Source organism: Alligator sinensis, unplaced genomic scaffold (genome assembly GCF_000455745.1).
Source record: "Alligator sinensis unplaced genomic scaffold, ASM45574v1 scaffold872_3, whole genome shotgun sequence".
Classification (NCBI taxonomy): domain Eukaryota; kingdom Metazoa; phylum Chordata; order Crocodylia; family Alligatoridae; genus Alligator; species Alligator sinensis.
In genome coordinates this window covers 2005887-2027682 of record NW_005842137.1, presented here as the reverse complement: position 1 = coordinate 2027682, position 21796 = coordinate 2005887, and the positions used below count along the sequence as shown (strand labels likewise).

Here is a 21796-nt window from a genome sequence, read left to right as displayed (position 1 = left end):
CTCTTCTGGAGAATAATTTATTAATTATTGCTCTCAAAGTACTGCTTCCTTTGCCTCTCTCCCTTGCTGAGTCACATCCCTTTCATGAATCCAAAGGGGCTCTATCCCTCCCGCATACCAGGAGTCCTTTTTAACCCACATTAGACAGGAGCCCTGTTTGCTGCTAATGTTCATTTGGGGTTTTTTCTGTTAATTTCTTACACTGTGGTTTTTTGATCCAACTTTTCCAATACTTGATCCAAGGCTGAGTGAGTTTCATTCTTCTTTGTCCAGACTATTTGCTATGTTAACAACAAACAGATTGATCTAAGACAATAGTACCATAAAGCAACACACAACAAAGGCAGCATTGCTTCAAAGCACTTGTTATTACGCCCTTAACAGTTTGGGTAATGATGTTCGGTGGATGACAGCCCCCTTCTCCTCTGAAGTTGAAGGGTCAAACTCCATGATCTCTTTGGTTAACGAAGCTAACATAAAGGACCTTACTTTAGCTTCACATTGCAAGTGAACTGACCAACTCTGATTAAAGGCTGTAGTTGATTCAGAACTAGGTCCTAGAGCAGGGGTGGGCAAAATGCGGCCCGTGGGCCAGATGCGCCATTCTATCCAGCCCGCGGGGATCCTAAAACATTTAGAAAATTAATATTAATCTGCCCTGGGCTGCCTGTCATGCAGCCCTCAATGGCTTGCCACAACTCAGTAAGCAGCCTTCCACCCAAAATAATTCCCCACCCCCGTAATCTAGTATGCATGGTTAAATAGGAGAGACATCGCTTCATAGAAATACAACTGAAAGATTTGACGCTCACGGTTTCATTCTTCCTTGTGGAAAATCTAGCTGTTTCCTCTGTCATCGCTCTCATCATCCTCAGGTCTTCTCCAGCGTGAGGGAAGGCACTGCAGAGTTTCTCAGGACACATCTATACTGCAGAGACTTCTGGGACTGCAGTAGGAGCACAGACATACCCAAGCTGGCTTAAAATGAGGTAGCTCGGGTAGTGGTAACAGTCTGGCAGCAGCAGCAGCTCAGATGTCAGCAAAGCTGCAAAATCCATCCACGAGGCCAGTGAATTAGCTTTCACTGACCTCTGTGCTCCTGGGCAAACTTGCTACTGGTACCTGAGCTAGCTAATTTAAAGCAGGGTGGTTATATCTATGCTCCACTCCAGTTACAGCAGTGCATACAGATGAGGCATATACTTAGCAGCGTTCACGGATCATGTGCTTGGCAACCTGTAGCTTGATATTAACTTGCAGGTACTGCTTAAAAAATAAGAGGGAAGTACTGGGCTCCAAACTGTAGTTTCAGTGAGAGCAAAGTAGTTCTCTGCCCAATATGGACTATAAAAAAACCTTTCCTTTTTTTCTAGTCACAGCAGAATAGCGACTAGTCTACTTCCCTCGACAGCTCCCAAAACTGCTTTCCCATTTTATTTTAGGGCTGCCTAAGGCAGTCTGCCCTTGTCAACGACAGATCACATATACTGAAATCAGTTTGGTATCTACTTCCAATCCCCCCAAAGAGGTCATTAGTGCAGAAACTGGGATTTTCTTCCAAAAAAGTTAACAGGATCCCTGTTTGGATGCCAGACCAGTCAAAAAGCCTAGGTTTGAACATGAAAACAGAGTCAAAGGTATTGTCAATATATCCCCTTTGACATTTTATGGATAGTGACTTGAACTGAAATTTTGAAAGAGAAAGTAGCTTTGCCTGCTTGCTTTGTATGGGTTTGATTGCAAATTAATTAGCAGACCAATGAAAAACTAACTAAACTCCTAACTAGGTACTAAAACACCCGTTAAGCTATCTAAAACAAAACAGTACAATAATCAAAGCCAAGGCTACAATTTCAATCAATCAGCTAAAAATGAAAAATTATGAACTGAAGCCAACAATTAACCAACTCATTAAATGAATGCAAGCGAGATCAAATCATGAACTTGAATCACTTATTTCTGCAGAACAGAAATCCAGGGAGAAAAATGCCTGTAATCCTTTTCTTGTCCTAGGGGGCACAGCTTGGGAATTGGTATCCTGGTACAGATCAGAGAAAATATATGCTTCCCACCACCAGGCTGCAAGATCCCAGTCTTGTACTCACCCAAGTAGGTGTTGCTGGAATACATTAATAGGTTGTTAATTATTCTGTGGTCCTCTGGAAGGCATGAAGGGACTTCAAACTGCTGAGACCAGCTTATTGAAGATAGAAATGATTACCTCCCTCACCTTTGGAAACACTGGGCATTTCTTTGAGGAATTCTTCATTATAAGGACTCTTTCTACCTCATTAGCCATCTCTCTTTCTGCCTTTGTAATCCAGGAACTAGCCATTGCTAAACTTCCTTGTATGGGCAGATGGTTGTGAAGACTATATAGATCCGGTTTCTCAGAAGCACCCACCACCAGAGTTATTAAGACCAATAAGCACTGACCTTTACCACAAGTGCAATTACATGGCTGATTGGCCTGTCTCTGAACCTTACAGCTTTCTCCAGCTGTAAAACAGAGGCAAGGAAACATATTATCTACCCCAGAGGTATGGCTGAGGCTTTGTCAAATGAACCAGCTTATCTCTTCTTGCATCTATAACCACAGGACTGATCTGAGAGCAGAAAACAGAAAAAAAGAAAAATGTAACATCTATAAATGCCTGAAGAGACCAATTTTTTTTCATGTTCCACGGAGGCAAGGCCCAGGGGGGAAGGAGTCATTCATCACCACAGGTCATTTACCCATTAAATGTCACAAACTCTGCATACTATTTGCCCCATGGTATGGATCAGGCAGGGGGCCTGGGGACATAGTCAAGGGCAAAGCTGAGAGACACTGGTGTTCCTCTCCCATGAAAAGCATAGGATTTTTTTTCACAAAAAGGAATTCTCAATGGAACGAAAGAACCCTGTTCACGCGAATGGAAAGGCTCTTGCTTCATTTTCAGAAACGGGGGGAAAAAAATCACTCCGAATAGTTTTGAATCTCTCGATTTTTTAAAAAGCATCTTCTTCACATTGGTTCAGAAGACAGGGAAGACTTAGGGAGGTAAATAAACGGGAGAGAAAAGAAGCATTCCTGAACTGGAAGCCGAATTTCACGTTGATTCGAACATTTTGCCAAAAGAGACAGACACCGCTTTTAAAACTTACTTTGATTCTACAGGAAAACATTTCAGTGGAGATGCTCTAGTTGGCTGTGATCATGTCCTGGCTGACCTGTGCTATGCACCCTCTCAAGAGGTCAGGGACTAGTATATCGGAGCAGCCTAACACTGGCATTTCTAGAGGTTTGAATGCTTCTTCCCTTTGCAGCTGTTCTGGGGCCTATAAAAGTGCTCTCTGGTCTGGGGGACCCCACAGCTGGTGTGTACCTGGTGTCACTACTGCTCCCTGGGTTTCCCTCTTCTGTGGCACATGACACATGTCATAGATATATACAGGGTAAGTGGTATGACCACAGTACTAAGGGATTCTGCTGGTTGCCAGATGCTATCGAGGTCCATGATCTTGTGGCATTAAGTCCCAGCACTCCTGAGGCTCTTCACAGTTACTCTACCCAGGGTTTCCAGGGATCCAGGGAATGCCAGCTAAGCTCTTGGCTCATCTGGACAGACCCATCCTTGTCTGCAGAACCCCATTATGATTTAACTATTTGAAACCTCACGATGACAACAGCAGACAAGAAAGCGGGAGCAGCAGAAACAGCATGTCATGGACCAAATCAAGAATCCGCACCCGGCACTTGCCTGAGTTGCAACGGAGCCTATTGATCCTGGATCGACCTCATCAGCCATCTTTGGACCCACAGATAAGACCACCATGGAAGACAATCATTCTTGACTGTGAGGGATTGCAGAAGAAGAAGAACTCAACTGACCCCACAGGCGGGACCTGTGTTTTCCTTTGGGATGCAAACACCCGCCTTTAAATGGCAGACCTGAGGCTGGCTCCTTCCTTTTGCAGGAAGAATTAACTCAATATGTAATTCAAATGCAACCCTGGGACGGTCTACATGGGTAAACAGCAAAAAGCTTCCACTGCAGATGTTCTCATTTCACACAAAGAAGATGTTTAGGCATTTTGGTTTAGTCTGCTTAGGAAGAGTGTTCCCATGGGAAATTATTATGAAATAGAAACTGCTTTCTGAATTCAAATTATAGGTTATTTCATTGTGCAATAGTTTTCCCATGTAGACAGGCCCTGGGGCTAGTTCTAGGAGTCACTTTTTGTACCCTGAGACTAGCAAACATTGCACACAAGAAACAAGGAGAGACCTTTGGTTGAAAACCAGCAACAAGCCTCTAAATATTAATAGCCAAGCTATTTCTAGCCTTGGAAAATGAAGACTCAGAAGCAGAGAACAGCAACACAACTCCAGATTGCATGAATAGGTAACGCTGAGCTGCTTTGAGACTGAAGCAAAAAATAGTAGATTAGCATTTGAGACACTATTTCCCTTCGTCACCTTTTTTTTCCCCTCCTTATCCTTCATTATCTGCAGTCTCTTTCTCTCTCTTTCTACACCATCCCTTGATCCCCTGTTCTGGGCACTCTCCAGACAGCTGTCTTTCCTGTAGGCATTGACACTATACCAGTTAGCAGAGCAGCTGAAAAAATTTTTTGCTAATGAATGACTTCCTTGGGACCAGCAGATTCACTTTTTTTTCCTATCAAAATAAGTCTTTTTTTTTTCAATGAACACAACCAAGCTTTAAATCAGGATGCTAGGAAATGTGAAGGATTTTGATGAAAACTAATCCCAACATCCTCAGGCATGTCCCCTGCCCTCTGAGTAAGCCAGAGAGCCTTTCAAGACGGTGGCATACTAAGTAGCTTATATAATTAATCCTTATTTCTCTTAAACCCCCTAATGCAAAATGGTTTCCAGCAGTCAGCTTCTCTTTCCTGGCAAATTAGATTTACACACAGGCACAGGCACACTGACTTAAATTAATTCAAGCTAACCAACAGCTCTCTGATGCTCTCTTTAGTAAGCACAGCCGCCAGCATTTATTTCCCCAGCTTTGTCTGTAATGCTTTTTGTTAGCTGTCCAGTTGCAGCTTATTTTATTTTTTTTCTGAAGACTGAGACAAAATAGCTGTCGAGTAGCTTTCTTCCTTGCTTCTTCTGTTAAGAGCTAGCACTAGACTAGCCTCATGGCTTCTTTAGGGTTTCTTTTCCAATCGACATATTCATAGAACTTCTTCTTAATGTCTTTAAGTTCCCTCACCAGGCATAAATCATTTTGACCTTTGCTTGGTTTCAGCCCTGCAAGTTGTTACTATTTCTTGATAGGCTTCCTGGTGGCACCTCAGGCCAGTGGTACTCTGGGCATGTGCTCGGTTTACCTGATGGAAGCTGTGGAGTCTCAGGGCATCTCTTCATGGTCTCCATCCCGGCCCCTGGGCTATTACCAAACTTGCCCTACCTGCTTGGTCTCAGGAACACCAGTGACCAGCAATTAGGCAGGTTAGGCACTTTAAAAATGCTTTGGGGGAGTTTGCAACACACCTAAATGCTAAGGCTGTGCAAGGCTTCAGACAGAGCTTCAGAGCTGGAGAAGCTTTGGACGCTTCGGAGTCTGAAGCAGCACGTCCGGGTTGAAGCGCTGCCTCGTTCGACTTCCCAAAGAGCTTCGGAGCCGCCTCGGAGATCCAGCCATAGGGTATAATGGGGAAACAATAAAATATCTATAAATTTGTTGGGTTTTTTTTCTGATTTGGATGAAATTTTCAAGGGTGGTAGACTCTGCAGGGAGAATGAAGCCTGCCAAGTTTCAAGATCGGTGTAGGGGTTTGGGGGCAAGAGCACCCCAAATTCTTGAAAGCAAAACTCCTGTCACGTCTATGTGTTACAACATAGCGGGGTGAGAACTGCAGGGCTGGTAGCTCTTACTGAGGCCACAAAGCCTGCCACGTTTCAACACGATCGGTGCAGGGGTTTGGGGGGAGCTGCCCCTCAAGCTGCGGAGAGGCAAAACTGGTGCCATGGGTGCTTGTGGGACCGACTGTCTGTCTGGGGGTGGGGAGGGGAGACACTGCTGCAGGCCTGGCTGCTAAGCTGCTGTGTTCCCAGTTACCCATCAATCATGGTTCACTCAGGGACCAGGGGCTCCGGGCCCACCTCAACACACAGGACCTAGCTACTACATAACGACTTAACCAGCATCAATTAGCACCTACAAAACCAGGCTAAGGAGAGGAAAGACTCAATACAGACAATCAATTGCCCCAGGACAGACACAGATCTCGACAGCTGGCAGGTGTCATGCCCACAGCAGGGGCCACCATCCCTGCAGCTGTCACCCCGCTGCGCCTGAACACACACACGGGCACCCATGGCACCAGTTTTGCTTGTCCACAGCTTGAGAGGCAGCTCCCCCCAAACCCCTGCACTGATCTCCTTGAAACTTGGCAGGTTTTGTGGCCTCAGTAAGAGCTACCAGCCCTGCAGTTTTCACCCCCCTGTGGTGTGACACACAGCCGTGACATGAGTTTGGCTTTCAAGAATTTGGGGTACAGTTTCTCCCAAACCCCTGCACTGATCTTCTTGAAACTTGGCAAGTTTCATGCACTCAGTAGAGGCTATCATCTTGGCAAGTTTCATCTAAATTGCAGAAAAAACAACAAAGTTATAGATATTTCATTGATTCCCCATTATACCCTATGGCTGGATCTCCTAGCTGGCTCCGAAGGTTCGGAGCCACTTCAGCCGCATCGAGGCGGAAACCCGGTCGGAGCTCCGGGTCGGATCACGGCCATCCGAAGCAGCTGGATCCGAAGCTGGATCGGATCGCTGCCGACTCGCACAGGCCTACTAAATGCCCTTCCCCTCCCAACTTCAGTGCCAGACTTGAGAGACAGAGAGCCTGAGTGCATCTATGGGGCATGCATGCCAGCTTGCTCCAAGATATCCACGCTGCCAGCTTTCTGGTCCCTAGTGTACCCAAGCTGGGGTGAGTGGGCAGGGTTTATTTTGGTGGCAGTGTCCGGAAGGAGATTGTATAGACATGCCCTTGTTTGCCTCATTCCTTTGGATTGGGCTGAGGACATCAGGATTCCTGGGCCTTTCTTGGTGATGTGGGGGCCTAAGAGAAACAGCCTTTTTTGGCATTTGTTTGCATATCTGTCATTGTGATTCCAGCTCAGTGTTGCATTCCCTCCCCATCCTTGACACCACTTCAGAGAGATTTTATGCAAATCAAGAGATCCCAGGTTTTGCCACCCAATAGCATGGCAACATAAAGCATAAGTCACGGGAACCTGACTCCAAATTAATTTAGCACTTCCCCAAAGTCACTCTCTGTTACTGGTAGCTCTGACTTTATGTCCCCCTTTGGAAGCCCAGAATAGCTGAGCTCCACAAATACATTGATCATGAATTTTAAAAATATAGGCATGTCATGAATGTGACTTTAACTCCTTCCCTTAGGGAAATGGTTGAGGTACAAATGCTTTCAGTTCCTTTAATAGTCTATGCTTCTTATATTTTTTCTGTATTCAGTGAAGTTATTCACCAAGAGTTAATCTTGTTTTACTCATATTTCTTATACTTTCCCTCGTATTTCCATTTTCTCAACATTTAAACAAATAATCTTAGTCACTAGAACAAATGAGGAACCAAAAATGACTCAGGGTGTCTGGTCTTTTCAACCCAGGTAAGTCAAATTTGATACTTGGGAAATGTATAAAAAATGTATCAACATACTGAGTAGCTTATATATAATTGGTCCTTATTTCTCTGAAATCCTCTAATACAAAGTGGCTTCCAACTGTTAGCTTTGTATAAAAAAATGTAATGACAAAGCCTTGGCTGGGATGATCTAGTTGGGGCTGCTCTTGCTTTGAGCAGGAGGTTGGACTCAATGTGACCTCCTGAGGTCTCGTCCAACCCTCATCTTCTGTGATTCTATTAAATATACCAGAACCAGTTATTAAGCAATCCAGTTATGGAAGACTAATAAGGTGACTGAAGCAGGTGACAAGGACTTGTCAAGAACAAATCACACAAGAACAATCACATTTCTTTCTTTCAGATGCTATTTGGTCTCCTGGATAAGGCAGAAGCAGTAGATATCATATATCTTGACTTTACAAGGCCTTGACACCATCCCACATCCAATCTCATAAGCAAAACAGGGAACTCACCACCAGGTGAGTCTGCAGCTGATGAAACAATCACGCTCAAGGGGCAGATCATGATCAAACAGGGAGGATATTTCAGTGGTATCTTTCTGGGTCCTGTTCCCTATCCTATTCAATATTTTATTAAGGACTCTGATGACAGAACAGAGGGTACATTCTCACTTTTGCAGCTGGGACACCAAAAGGCAAGGACTGAAAGTATTTTTGAGGACAGAAAAAACTCAAAATCTAAGAAACAATCCAAGAAAAATCAATAAATTAAGTAACAACAAGGGCTACACAATCAAGTGCTATAATAAAGACTAGGGCTGTGCAAAGCTTCAGATCATGATTCGGATTCGGAGATGATGCAGATGATTCAGAGGCTGAACCTATGAATCTGAATTGAATAACAGGCAGCTTTAGGCTTTCCAAATTGATTCAGAGCTTTTGAATCGATTCAGAAAAGATTTGGAGATTTGGCCATAGGGTATAATAAGGAATCAATTAAATATCTATAATTTTGTTCTTTTTTGGCTATTCAGATTAAACTTGCAGGGATGGTAGCCTCTGCTGAGAGCATGATGTGTGCCAAGTTTCAAGGTTATAGGTGCAGGGGTTTCTGGGAAACTGCACCCTGAGTTTCTGAAAGTCAAACTCGTGTTGTGTGCGTGTGTTAAGCCAAAGTGGGGGTAAAACTGCAGGGGTGGTAGCTCTTACTGAGGCCACAAAGCCTGCCAAGTCTCAAGGAGATAGGAACAGGGGGTGGGGGAAACTGCAGCCCAAATTCTTGAAAGCAAAACTCATGTCACGTGCGTGTGTTAAGCCACAAGGGAGAACAGTTTGCTTTCCCTCTTCTTTCTGGCAGCTTTTCAAATATTTGAAGATTGCTGTCACGTTCCCCCTTAATTCCCTTTTCTCCAAACTAAACATGCAAAGCTCTCAACCTTTCCTTCTATGCCTTGTGAACCGCTAGACAGCTATCAGCTTCAGTGCAGAGCGGACAGATAAATAAAGATAGATATGGTTTTTTGTTTGTAGTGTCCACCACACCAGCTAGACGGACAGGTTCTGGCCTCTCCCACAATTACAGAGCTGATTTCAAGAAGAGCATGGACGTGAGAAGTGTTTTATGATCTTTCATTTCATGTTAATCCACACCTACAAAACCACAGACTAAGGAAAGGAAATAATCAATACAGACAATCAACTGCCCCAAGACAGAGACAGTCAGTCTCACAAGCACCCATGGCACGAGTTTTGTCCATCAGCAGCTAGGGGTGCAGGGCCCCAGAGCCCCCCTGCACCGATCTCGACAGCTGGCAGGTGTCACAGCAGGGGCCACCATCCCTGCAGCTGTCACCCCGCTGCGCCTTAACACACACAGTGTCACCAATGGCACAAGTTTTACTTGTCCGCAGCTTGAGGTGCAATGCCCCCAAACCCTTGTACCGATCTCCTTGAAACCTGGCAGGCTTCATGCTCTCAGCAGAGGCTACCATCTCTGCAAGTTTAATCCAAATAGGACAAAAACAACAAAGTTATAGATATTTAATTTATTCCCCATTATACCCTACGGCCGAATCTCCGAATCAAAGCGGGAAACCGATTTGGAGCTCCTAATCAAATTGCTGGCATCAAAATAGGCCAAATCCAAACCCAAATCAAATAGTTCCCTATTCACACAGGCCGAATAAAGACAACTGCTCCCCTTAGGAAGGAGAACTAATTTGCATGAATTCAAAATGGGGAATAAGGGTTAGACTGCAGTACTGCAGATAAGGATCTAGTGGTCACCAATGTCATGCAATGGAAAAAAAAAAAGATCACTATCCCACTGTGGGCTGTAGTAAAAGAAATTTAGTATATAAGACACAGGGGAGTAATAATTCCACTCTATGTGGTGATTATGATGGCTCTGTAGAGTCCTGTGGCTGGTTTTGGACACCACCACTAAAGAAACTTATTGAATCTAGGGGAGAGCGACAAGATACTCAATACATAAACAGTGGCATAATTTACTTCCATTTTGTACACCAGAGAGAATTACCCTGGGTCCCAGAGTAGAAAGATGACTGGCTATCGTGAAGTAGCTGCTTTACAAGAAGCTCTTAACAGACCCTCACTAATAGACAGTGGGGAAGCAGGCAATAGCCTGTTTGCATTGAACAAGTGTTTACTGCATGTTACCTGTGGACACACAACACCTAGGCTCAGGCAACTTATACCAGAACATTTGACTGCTGTTTTCCCCCACTGTAAATATGTCCAGGCCCCAAGGGAAGCCAAGCTCTCCAATGATAAGAGCCTTCCAATAGGTATAAGGTTGTTATATAGAAGGGTTGTTATATATCCTCAACTGTTCTTCATGCCCACTGGGTGCAAAACATAAGGAAACTGGTTTAATTTGCAGCAAAGGAATTTCTGCTTTAATAGAAAGGGGAAAAAAATCTAATGCTAAGGAGAGTCAGGCACTTTAACAGTCCTGGGGACACTGGGGAATCTCCTTCATTGGAGGTTTTTAAGAACAGGTTAAAGAGGCATCTGTCCTAGATGGGCTAGGTATACTCACTCATCCTGTCTCAGGGTAGGGCGATAGACCAGATGATTCCCTGAAGTCACTTCCAGGCCCACATTTTGAAGACTCAGTGATTTGATGAGACAAAAATCACCCTTTGGTGACAGCCCAGCTTTAGCTCTATTAATATAAAACTCACTTCACCAAAACATTAAGATATTAGCACCCTTCCACCTCAAAAAACTAGTTTATATATATTAGATCAATGTTCCATGAAAAGGCTGACTGTCGTCCTGAATTAGAGACCCTTAGACAAAAGATGCTGCCAAACTGCAGCAATGAAACCAAACTGTTTACGTTTACCCTCACAGCTGGACTCATTGATACTCAGGAAAGGCTCCCTTCCAGATGTGGACATGAACCCTTCTTCACAGACACAACTGGAGATGTTATAGGGAACAGCATTAGGACCACAATCCAGGTCACCGTCACCATCACTACCACTCCCGCTGTAGTCACCAGATCCATACTGCGCATAATAAGAAGCTCCTGGAAGAGGAAAAACTAATTAAGAAGTCTATTTCAGCATGACATTTCATGTCCTACTGGCTTACTCAGGCATCGGTCCTTCCAGACCAGATCTTTGACGGTAAGGCTACCAGGTCATCAGAGGGAATCGTATGTAAGTGGAGAGCTGGTCCCCAACATTGCCAACCCCAAGCATTCAAAAATGAGTCGGCCCCCCAAAATCCTGACATTTCCTGAGAACAGAGCCACCTTTTCCAAGCTTTCTCCCTGCAACCATGCAATCTAGAAATTTAAGCTTGTATAGATAAATGCTGAAATTGCCTCCCATTGGAATACATTGCCAAATAAAAAGTAAAGTTTGGCATGAAATGCTTTTTTTTAAACAAATGAGAACATTTCATTCACACCCAAACATTTTTTTTTTAAATCCCTATGCAAAGGATGTTGCCAGTTTTTAGGTTTTGTTCCAATCTGGAAGGAAGTCAAACTGGAGTTTTCCAAAATCCTTCTCGAAAAGGTGATTCCATCATTCACACAGTTCTGTATATGAATAACACTTCAGCATTAGAAATTGTGTTTTTTCCTCGCCCCTTCATCTTGAGCCAAATAGACTGTGTCTTACCTATTCCTCTGCAGAAAAGAAGACATCCAAGACCTGAAATTAAATAAATGATTAGTGGGCTATTAGAGCCATTACAAGACATTATATACTGGAGCACCTTCCTTGTTAATTATCTCTAGAGGGATTGAAGTAGTTGCTGACTGGTATGTATTGATTACTGGCTTATGGCTTTTTATTTAAAGGTTATTTGAAGAGACTGGAAACCTGCCTATCTAAAAAACTGTTTCAGGCAGGAATTTTGTCATAAATAGCTCCAATTCCAGACTCTGGATGCTATTCTTTCCCTTTGTTTCAGGCCTCAGATAAGGTCAGATCTTGCTTTTCAGGCCTGCTATGGACTTGTTCTAAGTCTTGTCCCCATCTGTACCCTCTCTCTCATCTAGTATGATCCTTCCCTTGGTCATTTTGAACATCTGCTGATAAAAGGATGTGCCCTCTTCAGCCATGGAACAGGTTCCCTACATCCTTCGGCCTCAACAAGTCTCCCTCGCATTTCAGACCTCCCCTGAAGACAAAGATTTTCTTCCTTTCACATACCAACTCCTTTAGCTTTTCCCTTGCCCTTCTGTTATTTTCTATATTGCCTCATTTCCGTCTGTACAGAGCACGTAGAGAAGAGATTTTGCAAACGCTGGGCTTTGTGTTGAAATGAGCTTTGATTCAAGAAAAGCTATATGTTGCTCTATCTCAGTCTGATCCCAAAGGAGCTCTGGCTATCCTCCTTGTCCTCCAGTACTAGAAAGAGTGGAGGATGGGGAGGGATCTAGCAATGGAGTCCATGCCATATATTTGCTGGACTTCATTTAGACCGGTCTGCAATTCACTAATACTACAGGGGGAAATGCCTCCGTGTTATGCAGCAGGGCATAAATTATAGGTCACTATGAGAAGGCAATTAGATCTAGGGGAGTATAAACTGAGGTACTTTACATGCTGAGTGGCTTGTTAGTTAATGGTGCTACAATAAAATATTACTCCTGCTAATAATAATAATTAATTTTACAACCGTTTAGAAGCTCTTGGATTCATGTACAGCCATTAACAGGCAGACTCTACATTTGGGCTTTAGGAAAATAAAGTATTTTCTAACACTTGTGAACTCAAATCACCTGAATGTGATTTAAACAGTCTGCACCCCCCCCCCCCCAATTGAAATTTCTGGAGAAAAGGTCCTTTCAATACTCCCCAATTCTCTCATTCCAGGGACCATGGTCTCAAAGATGGGCTTATTTGCTACTAATAGGAGAAAGTATGTCCTCCCCGCGGCCCAGCTGCTAGCCACGGGTCTAGTACTCACCCAGAAGAAAGAAGTGGAATCTGCTCAGCATGGTGCCACTGCACTGAGTAAATGTGGGTTTAATTAGTCTCCTCAAAAACATGAAGGAACTTTAAATTGCTGAGAGCAGCTTATATTGGGTAGGCACTGCTGCATCTACTTCTGCAAAAAAACAAACTCCTCAAAGTGCATGTGTTCTCCCTCCTCTCTGGCTGCTTGCCATCTCCTGCTCTCAACGTGTCTGACTGAACACAGGTGGCCAAATGACACCTCCCAGATCATTTCACATAGCTCCCAAAGAAAGAGAAATGGTTGGACTCTCTGAGCAGATCAATGAGTGCGGCATGCACATCTCTGAAGTTTTGCATCCCGTGGCTCATGACTACATTGCCATGTTGGTTGTAGCCAGAAAGATCGTGGAGTTGACCCACTCCTGGCACAGTCCTATGCAATCACTGTGTTGGAAGGGACCTCAAGGTTCATTTGGTCCAACCCCGGCCAGAATACAGGAATGCTACTCCTACGTCATCCCCGTCCAATGCCTACCCGGCCTACCCTTGAAAACGTCCCCTACCGCTTGGGCAGTCAATTCCATTGCCTCACTGTTGCAACACTAACAGAGCATTTCCTGAGATATAATGCTTTGTGTCCTGTCCTCCACAAGGGAGAACAGTTTGCTTTCCCTCTTCTTTATGGCAGCTTTTCCAATATTTGAAGATTGCTGTCACGTTCCCCCTTAATTCCCTTTTCTCCAAACTAAACATGCAAAGCTCTCAACCTTTCCTTCTATGCCTTGTGAACCGCTAGACAGCTATCAGCTTCAGTGCAGAGCGGACAGATAAATAAAGATAGATATGTTTTTTGTCTGTAGTGTCCACCACAACAGTTAGACGGACAGGTTCTGGCCTCTCCCACAATTACAGGGCTGATTTCAAGAAGAGTGTGGGCGTGGGAAGTGTTTTGTGATCTTTTATTTCATGTTGATCCACATCTAGAAGGTCTAGAGCAATGTGAAAACTAAACTGCGGTGCTCCAATGACTCATGAAGATTTAGTCTCTGGATTAGTTTCAAGTTCTCACATCCACTCTGATCTCATTTTGACTAGACCTCTGAACCTCTTTTTTTTCCCAGCTATCAAACAGAAGCAGGGTTAAATCCCTATCCTGCAGGGCAGGGATGAGGTTCACTGGAATATACCCTAATGGATTTGCTTTTGCAGATGTAAGTATAACAGGGAGCAAAGAGCAGGAAGCCCTTGATAAATCCATTTATGGACTTTCCATAGGACTGTACCATGGAGGCATGCCCAGGAAGGGAAAGGATCCCTGCCTCATGGCATGAGATCTTTCAAGTGGTGTAAGAAGTGATTCAAAGTGCTGCTGGAGCACTCACCTCATCGGGATCTACTCCAGGAGGAGCAAGTGTGAAAAGGAAGCAGTGAAGCATTATGTGGCAGGTCATCACCTAATGTGAATTGCCACAGCAATCGTGGAAGAATGGCAATTTACATCAGCTGAGGATTTGCCCCTTCACGTATTGCCTGTCTTGCTAGTTTGGAGTCACCTACGTGCCCAAGCTGTGGAGGAGGCAGGGGCTGGGGGACCAGTAAGATGCAGAGCCAATAGAAATGACACTCCCTTCTCCATAAAAAATGTAAAATTTGACACACTAAAGCAACTAGTTTATTTTCAATGGACGCTTTCACCTTCTTTTTGGTTTTGAAAATGGGAACCATTGGTTTTTAATACTCTAGTTTTAATTTGAGGCATTCCCCACTTTTTGCCCATTTTTTGTTGTTACTTTTTCCTTACTTCTCTCTGTGAGGGAGAAGGGGGGGAGGTGGAATAAAAGGGGAAAATCTGGAAACTAAGAGTTGATTTTTTCTTTATTTTCAAAAACCGCAGCAAAAGGAAAGTGACAATTCAAAAGGAGGGGGGAGGAAAAGTTCAGGCTGAATACCTGTGCCCAAAAGCCTAGCCCTTTCCACACATCATTTCATTTTGATTAAACTTATCTTTTGCCTTGAAAAAGTTTTGGCCAAAAGAAATGGCTCTAACTGCATGGGAGAAGAGTCAGACTCTTGCAGCAAGTGGGTTTGAGAGGTCGGAGGCCAGTTGATATGGGCATGGGCAGCCCAAACAGTGGCAATTCTGGAGTCTGAGTGCTTCCCTTTGCAGCTGCCCCGAGGCGTGTAAATGTGTGCTCTGCTCAGGGGAAATCAATAGCCTGTGTGTGCCTGGTTCTTGCTGTAAGAACGTCGTTAGTCCACTGAGTCAGTGTGTCACACCATGAACCGCGGCACGCAAAGAAAGGGGGAGGGAGTTCTCAGAGCTGTCGATTCTGGGAGGGCCCTTACTAGAGATTCAGCATATTCCAGGCTAAAAAGGGATGTTTTTGCAGAAACAGAAAGGAAAAAAACCAAACAGAGGAACTATCTTTTCTTTTGTTTTGTTTTTTTACTCGCCTTCCTCATTTGCAGAAGAGCCTCATGATTTCCCTGACATCAATGTCAGCATTCTCTTGAACTGAATTTGCACCAGCCAGGACGTAGCTTCTTCCGTTTGTAGAAGTTAGCCCAATGCATTATTCAAATATGATTTGGGGACTCACGTACACAAGGAAGTAGCTACCCTACACTGGTATTTTTATATGGACGGCTTTGTTCTGCACTAAAAGTGCTTTTGGATACTGTCGCTTAGTCTACCTAGAAAGAACGTCCATACAGGGAGTAAATGTAACATAGCTATTAGACTTCGAATTCACACCACACCTTATTTCATACTAGCTTGCCCATGTAAAGCAAGACATAGGACTAATTCCAGGAGCCACTTTTATACTCCGAGACCAGCGCACCATGTATAAGAAACAAGAGGGGAATCTCAGGAGAGAAAAAACTAGCCATAATCCCCTCTATAACTGAGCTGTTTCTAATGCTGTAACATGAGCACTCGGATGCAGAGACCTGCAGTACATCTCCAGGTGGTATACACGGGGAGCATACTCTCAGTGCCTTGGGGATGATGCCAAGATAGCGGATAAAGTCTCATAAGTGCTAAGAAGGCATTATTTTCCTCTATCAATTGTTCTTTTCCTCCTCCTCCCCTCCTTCATTATCTTTTTTTCTCCTTTTCTCTTCCCTTTTCTCTACTACACCAACTCCTGGATCTTCTGTGCTGGGTTCCCTCTTTCTGATAGAGTTCAGATTATAATCTAAATTCTCATCAGATCAGTATCTGAGTCTTTGGTTTTTTTGCAAAATCTGAACCACAGTTTTAACATGTGTGGTTCCTAACACTGTCATCTCTATCGCCAAAATTTCTGGGATATTTGCAGCCTTTTCACAAAGCTCCAGCTCCTGGAGTCACATTAGTATGTGAGAACCTCAGCTTTTGTTATGCAGTGGCACATTTACAGCCCTTGACACATGGAAACATGAACCGGCAGACAGTTCCCTTACTTCCCTTTATCGTTGTTATATTTAATCCCATTTGACTTGATGATAACCTGAGACGTCTTTACAGTTTGGAGGCCTGGATCATTTTTGACTACTTAAAGGGTAGTACTGGGCTTAAAAAGAACAACTCTTGACTTCTGGAAGGAGATACCAGGAAAGCACTTCCTAGGAAACCCCACACACTGAAAGCCTCAGAGCTTCTCTTTCCTTCTGTGGATTATTTCCTTCCAGGACAGGGCCTAAATAGTCTTTAGGCTTTTCCATGGTGCACTGAAGAGGAAACCTGGAGGAAAACAAGCTACATGCTAAGGTACAGAGCTAGAGAGTTATACATCCCCTATGAGAACAGAACATGGCTATCATCCCAGCTTGGTGAGGAACGAGACTGTATTGGTTTATGAGCAAGGAGCTCAAGGCTCTAACTCCATGCTAGCCTACCAACCAGGTGTGCATCCAAAGGCAGGACATCCCATTGCTCCCTGCCTCAGTTTCCCCTATGTGCAAAATAAGGATGATACCTTCCAGTGTCACGAGATGGGGCTGGATTTGCTAAGTCTCTGTGCTCACGTAATATTCAAATGGAAAGAGCTCAAAAAATGGGATGTATTTCCATTTTACTTTCTGGTTGCCCAAGACGTGTGAAAATCCAGGGGGCAGCGGTCCCCAAAATCTCACTTTCAAGGACCAATGCTGTCCTAGTTGGCATGCTTCTCCTGGAATGGCAGCCCCATTAAGGCATGCAAAGCATTGTGAAATGGCCGGAGGAAAGGGAGGAAGCTTCTCCGGCTCCAGGATCTGAACAAAGGTGGTGGCAAAGCATAAGGACACCAAAGTGTCCTTCTGGGTGGATGACTGCAAAGCTGTTGGGATGCTAAAGCCCCTAATTAGAGGGCTAGCCCACCAGCCTGTGCTGTTAGGGGCTTCCCACCTCACCCAATGGGACTGAGCATTTTTCTCTTTCTCACGGGGCACTCAGCAAAGGGGCGGTGGTATGCTGTGATCTCTTCTGGGACCAGAAATGTCAGATCTAACTGGTGTGGAGTGCTGGGGAGTTTGAGACTTGGCTCTGAACAACATGACTCCAGCTCAGCTGTCGGGTAGCCCAAGACACAATACCCAGCGACAACTGCAGTGCAGTCCCTAATCACGACTCTGTGAATTGGACCTTTTACATGAAATTCAGTGGTTAGCAAAGCAGTTTCAGGGCCAATGTTTGTCCTGGAGTGTCACCTAGTGGCCACGCTCTGGAGACTGCAATTGTCTGTTAAAACAAGCACTGAGGCATTACTCAGAGGCTGCAAGAAGATTCATAGATAGGGCTGGAAAACAATGCCTACCTCTTATCTGGTGCTTCAGAGGGCTTCACAAGGAAATCAGCATCATTGTTCCCATTTACAGAAGAGGAAACTGAGGCACAGTGAGGAAAAGAGCTTGCTAAAGGTCACAGAGAGGGGTATATTAACACTCAGATCATTCAGGCTTTTCTGGATGAGGCCACTAGAGCAACCATAGTGGCCCGAACGTCTTACGGGGGGAGAGGTACTACAGTGTTATAGAGATCACAGTAACAGTCCCTTCAGGGAGGTAGTTAGAGCGTACAGGGAATGGCAGCTGACTTACCTGCCTTCTGATCGGCAGTACTAGGGCAACTGCTCCAGGATCTGGAAACCCTCAGTGCTGATGGATTGGGAGCATTTACCTGCCTGTTCCTCCCTCTTCATTTGAGCATTTATCTCCACAATGGGACCTGGACACTTTGCACTCAGGGTTGGTCTTCACTGGCTGTATCTACGCAAGACGTTATGCGCAGTAGCTTGTTACCACTGTGCAGTAGTGTTGCTGGGCATGAATTGTGATGTGACACTGCTGCGCAGCAGTAATGAGCTACTGAGCAGTAAGCATCTCTAAGCAACTGTGCAGGGATGCTAACTTCATTATGCAAGTACTAAATGACTGCACAGTACCAACTGTGCAGTCAGCTTCTCATGTAGACCTGACCACTGTGGAGTTAATTGGGGTGACTGCCAACCCAGCATGAGTCTCTAATTGAGGGGCAGAGACCTCCTTGCAAAGCCATGCTCAAGAGTGCCCACACAGGGGTATTGATTGGGCTACCTTAATTAGTAAGTGACTTTCCACTTGGAAGCAGGGAATAGGGAGATGGCAAGAAAATACAGGCCAGGAGGACCATGGGAAAGCACTGGAGGGTTTTGAGTGACTTAGGCCTGCACCCATAGTACAGACTTATTGGGTTACCAATTGGAGTATTAGCACTAGCAGCTCTCGGCCTCTGCACCCTGACAAGCTAACCCAGGTGCGCAGCCCCATCACACATAACGCCTTTGTGTGTTGCAATACAGGATAAGGACAACAGTCAGATAAGAGCTTGCAATAACTTGGGAGTGAAGACAAGCCAATAGTCCTCACTTGCTTCTGGCAGCTACTGGGAGATGCTGGAAGCTGTCTGCATGGCTTAGGCTTAACTCAGCTCGCCAACAGAACCTACCTGGAAGAAATGCCACTAAAATCAGAGCATCTTTTCTTTTGCACAATCCCCTTCAGATACAAGGAGTAGAGGGAGCAGCCCAGAGCAAAGAGACAGGCTCTCAGCAGTGCTTGGAGGGGAAGGGGTCCTTGGAGGGGTTAGGCAGACTCATTGCATAGGGATCTCCTATGCACTTAGCATTGAACTGAGAAAGAGCCATGACAGGACTGGCTCTGCCTGGACAAGCAGCCTCATCTGCCCCAGTCACTGCCCCTAGAAGCCCTTTGCAACAGCCACTCCCCTGGCACCGAGGACTGTGCACGCAACCAGGTACTGTCAAGTCCCAATAAATGCTCTTTCATCAGCACCCCTAGAAATGCCAGTTCCTGGACATTCCTCCCCAGCCTCCAACTGTTCCCCCCAGGACACACAAATGCAATGTCAAATAGGCACCTAAGCAACAGAGATGCTAGATGACTCACTCACTCCAAGCCAAGGACAGCAATTACTCAATGCCACCTTCTCCAAGAAGCAGAATGATTAGCACCCCCAGAGACTGAGCAGCTGGCACAGCTCAGCCTGCTCCACTTACTGCATGAGACAGTACTGAGACTTCCCACTAGATGCCAGGCAAAGCTTCCGAATTCATCTGCTGATGACAACGCCATGTAAACAGGGAGCTGCCTGGCAGGCCCAGGCGGAGGGGGGACTCTGCATGTCCTCACATGCTCATCCACTTATGGCTGCTTAACATGCCTTGCCACGCGTGCCGAGTTGCCTTCTGGCTCCCTCTGCTCTTTGAACTGCAGATGTTTATTAACCTTTTGCAATCTCTTGGAAGGCAGAGGGATGAAATCCTTGCTGCCCTCTAGAATGGGCATCATCAGGCACCTGGCTGGCTCTGCATGAACAAGACTTTGTTAGACCGCAGCTAAGGTTTTTCTCAAAGCAGCAATCTGCACATGGATTCACCACAGACATCTCCTAGGGGATGAAATGGGATGTGGGCCTGTGGGCTCATGTCTTGTATCAGGCACCATTCAGCGATTACGCAGGGTTTTCCAAAGGTGGGGACAGGTTCCAGCATTCCTTGGGCAGGGGGTCTGTCCTGATGATCTTGTGAGGTCCCTTCCAGCCCTAACGTCTATGAAATCTAGTTTCCCAGATGGGGAAGCTGAAGCACAGGGACTGGAAGGGACTCACTGTAAGTCACCCAGTGAATAGCTGGGATCGAACATGGTTCTTCTGGCTCCCAGACCACTGCTCTGCTCACCAGGCCACACTATATAAACCGATGCTACAACTGCACTCTCCTCATCCAGTGTTTTGGGCAGAGTGAGGGCTGGATCCTCATCGAGTGCCAATCATTACAGCTACATCCCGATCAATAGAACTGCATTGATTTACACCTGTTGAGGATCTGGGCCCTAGCATCTACAGCAGTCCCAGAGACCCTGTTTCAACCCTTCCTTTGCACTGTGCAGCCATAGGGCTGCACCCAAGCCATGAGAGGAGGGAGCCGATTCTGCCCAGTTGAGAGAAAATGGGATCAGAAGGGGTTTGAGAGCAGGCTAGTATCTGCACAAAGGCGCCACTAAGCAAGGGCAGTCAGGACAACATCACAGAGACACAGATCAAATCAACTGTATGTGAAAGCTGCAGCTGAATTCCACCCCCTGCCTTCATTTCATCTTGTCAAGTGTGTGAGCTTGACTGGCAATAGAGAGACCTTTGCAGAGCCGTCATCCTCATTATCCACACTAGGCTCGCTTGGCTTTTGCTGTCGTGGCTTATTGAAGGATTGATAGAGTTTTCTCCAAAGCTCTGTTTTTGTCCCAGGCCCCTGGTTATTTATCCCGTTGGCTGGCGGGGTCATGGATTTTAGCGCATCATGGCCAGTGATCACATCTCAGCAGAGATACCTCATTTCTCTTCCTCTGTCTCCACTGATTCTGCTAATGAGATCCTGGATTTGGCACCGTGCTTCCTCGAATGAGATGACTGCCCACAACGTCTGGAGAAACTTGCTCAAAACGAGTGTTTGAGGTCTGGTTTCTTTCTCGGGTCAATTTTTACAGAACAGCTTTCACTGCTGTCATAAAGACACTTACAGGATCAAAGATTTCTATCCTGGATCAAATAAATCAAACGATTCTCAATGGTCTTCTGTGTTTTACTACTTGGGGAGTGTTGCTATCATCTTTAATTCTTTGTCTTTGCAGTAGCACCTGGGAACCCAGTTCATGGGCTGGATACTGTTGTGGTAGCTGCTGTAACAAACCAGATGAAGGCAAAGTTCATACCCTGGAGATCTTAGGATCATCTGTTTTCCAAGGCCAGGTGGAAGACTAAACCCTTTTGGAAGGTCTCCGAGTTTAAATCAGCTCATAAAACTACAAAGTGACAAAAATGTGCCTGCTGAGTTTCCAGGTGTCCGTGAGACTAGCCAACACGTTTGCCCCCAGCCTGGATTTCCCCCTCCTCCTCCACTACTAGATAAAAGCATCCATGTGGATTTGAAAAGGTTTCTGGCGGTACCCAGGCAGACAAGGTTCTTTGGGTAAATGTGATATCTTTTATTAGACCAACTAAATAGTTGGAAAAATTGTTCTTTGCAAGCTTTCGGGCACAAACCCTTCTGCAGGCACCGGGAGAGTCTGCTGTTGTTTTGTGCTCTCCTGGGTGGAATAGAAGCCAAGATGCAAAATGCAGGTCTGTGAAAATGCAAATGTGTGGCATTGAGGATCAGAGGCCAAGAGAGATGATAGGTGTGAGGCGAGTAGGTGGGGCT

At 45.2% G+C, this 21796-nt stretch overlaps 1 protein-coding gene across 1 annotated transcript in view; it reads right to left on the bottom strand.

Annotated features, from left to right (window-relative positions):
• Positions 1 to 13144, bottom strand: part of LOC102388105 (adhesion G protein-coupled receptor E3-like) — a 45669-nt gene extending 32525 nt beyond the window's left edge. Inside the window, exons 1-3 of the mRNA XM_014520649.2 lie at positions 13087 to 13144; positions 11790 to 11822; positions 11003 to 11188 (exon numbers count right to left, since the gene is read on the bottom strand). Of these exons, the coding sequence (XP_014376135.2) occupies positions 11003 to 11188; positions 11790 to 11822; positions 13087 to 13117 (250 nt within the window). The 5' untranslated portion in view covers positions 13118 to 13144. The remainder of the gene's footprint in view (positions 1 to 11002; positions 11189 to 11789; positions 11823 to 13086) is intronic.
• Positions 13145 to 21796: the final 8652 nt, after the last annotated feature.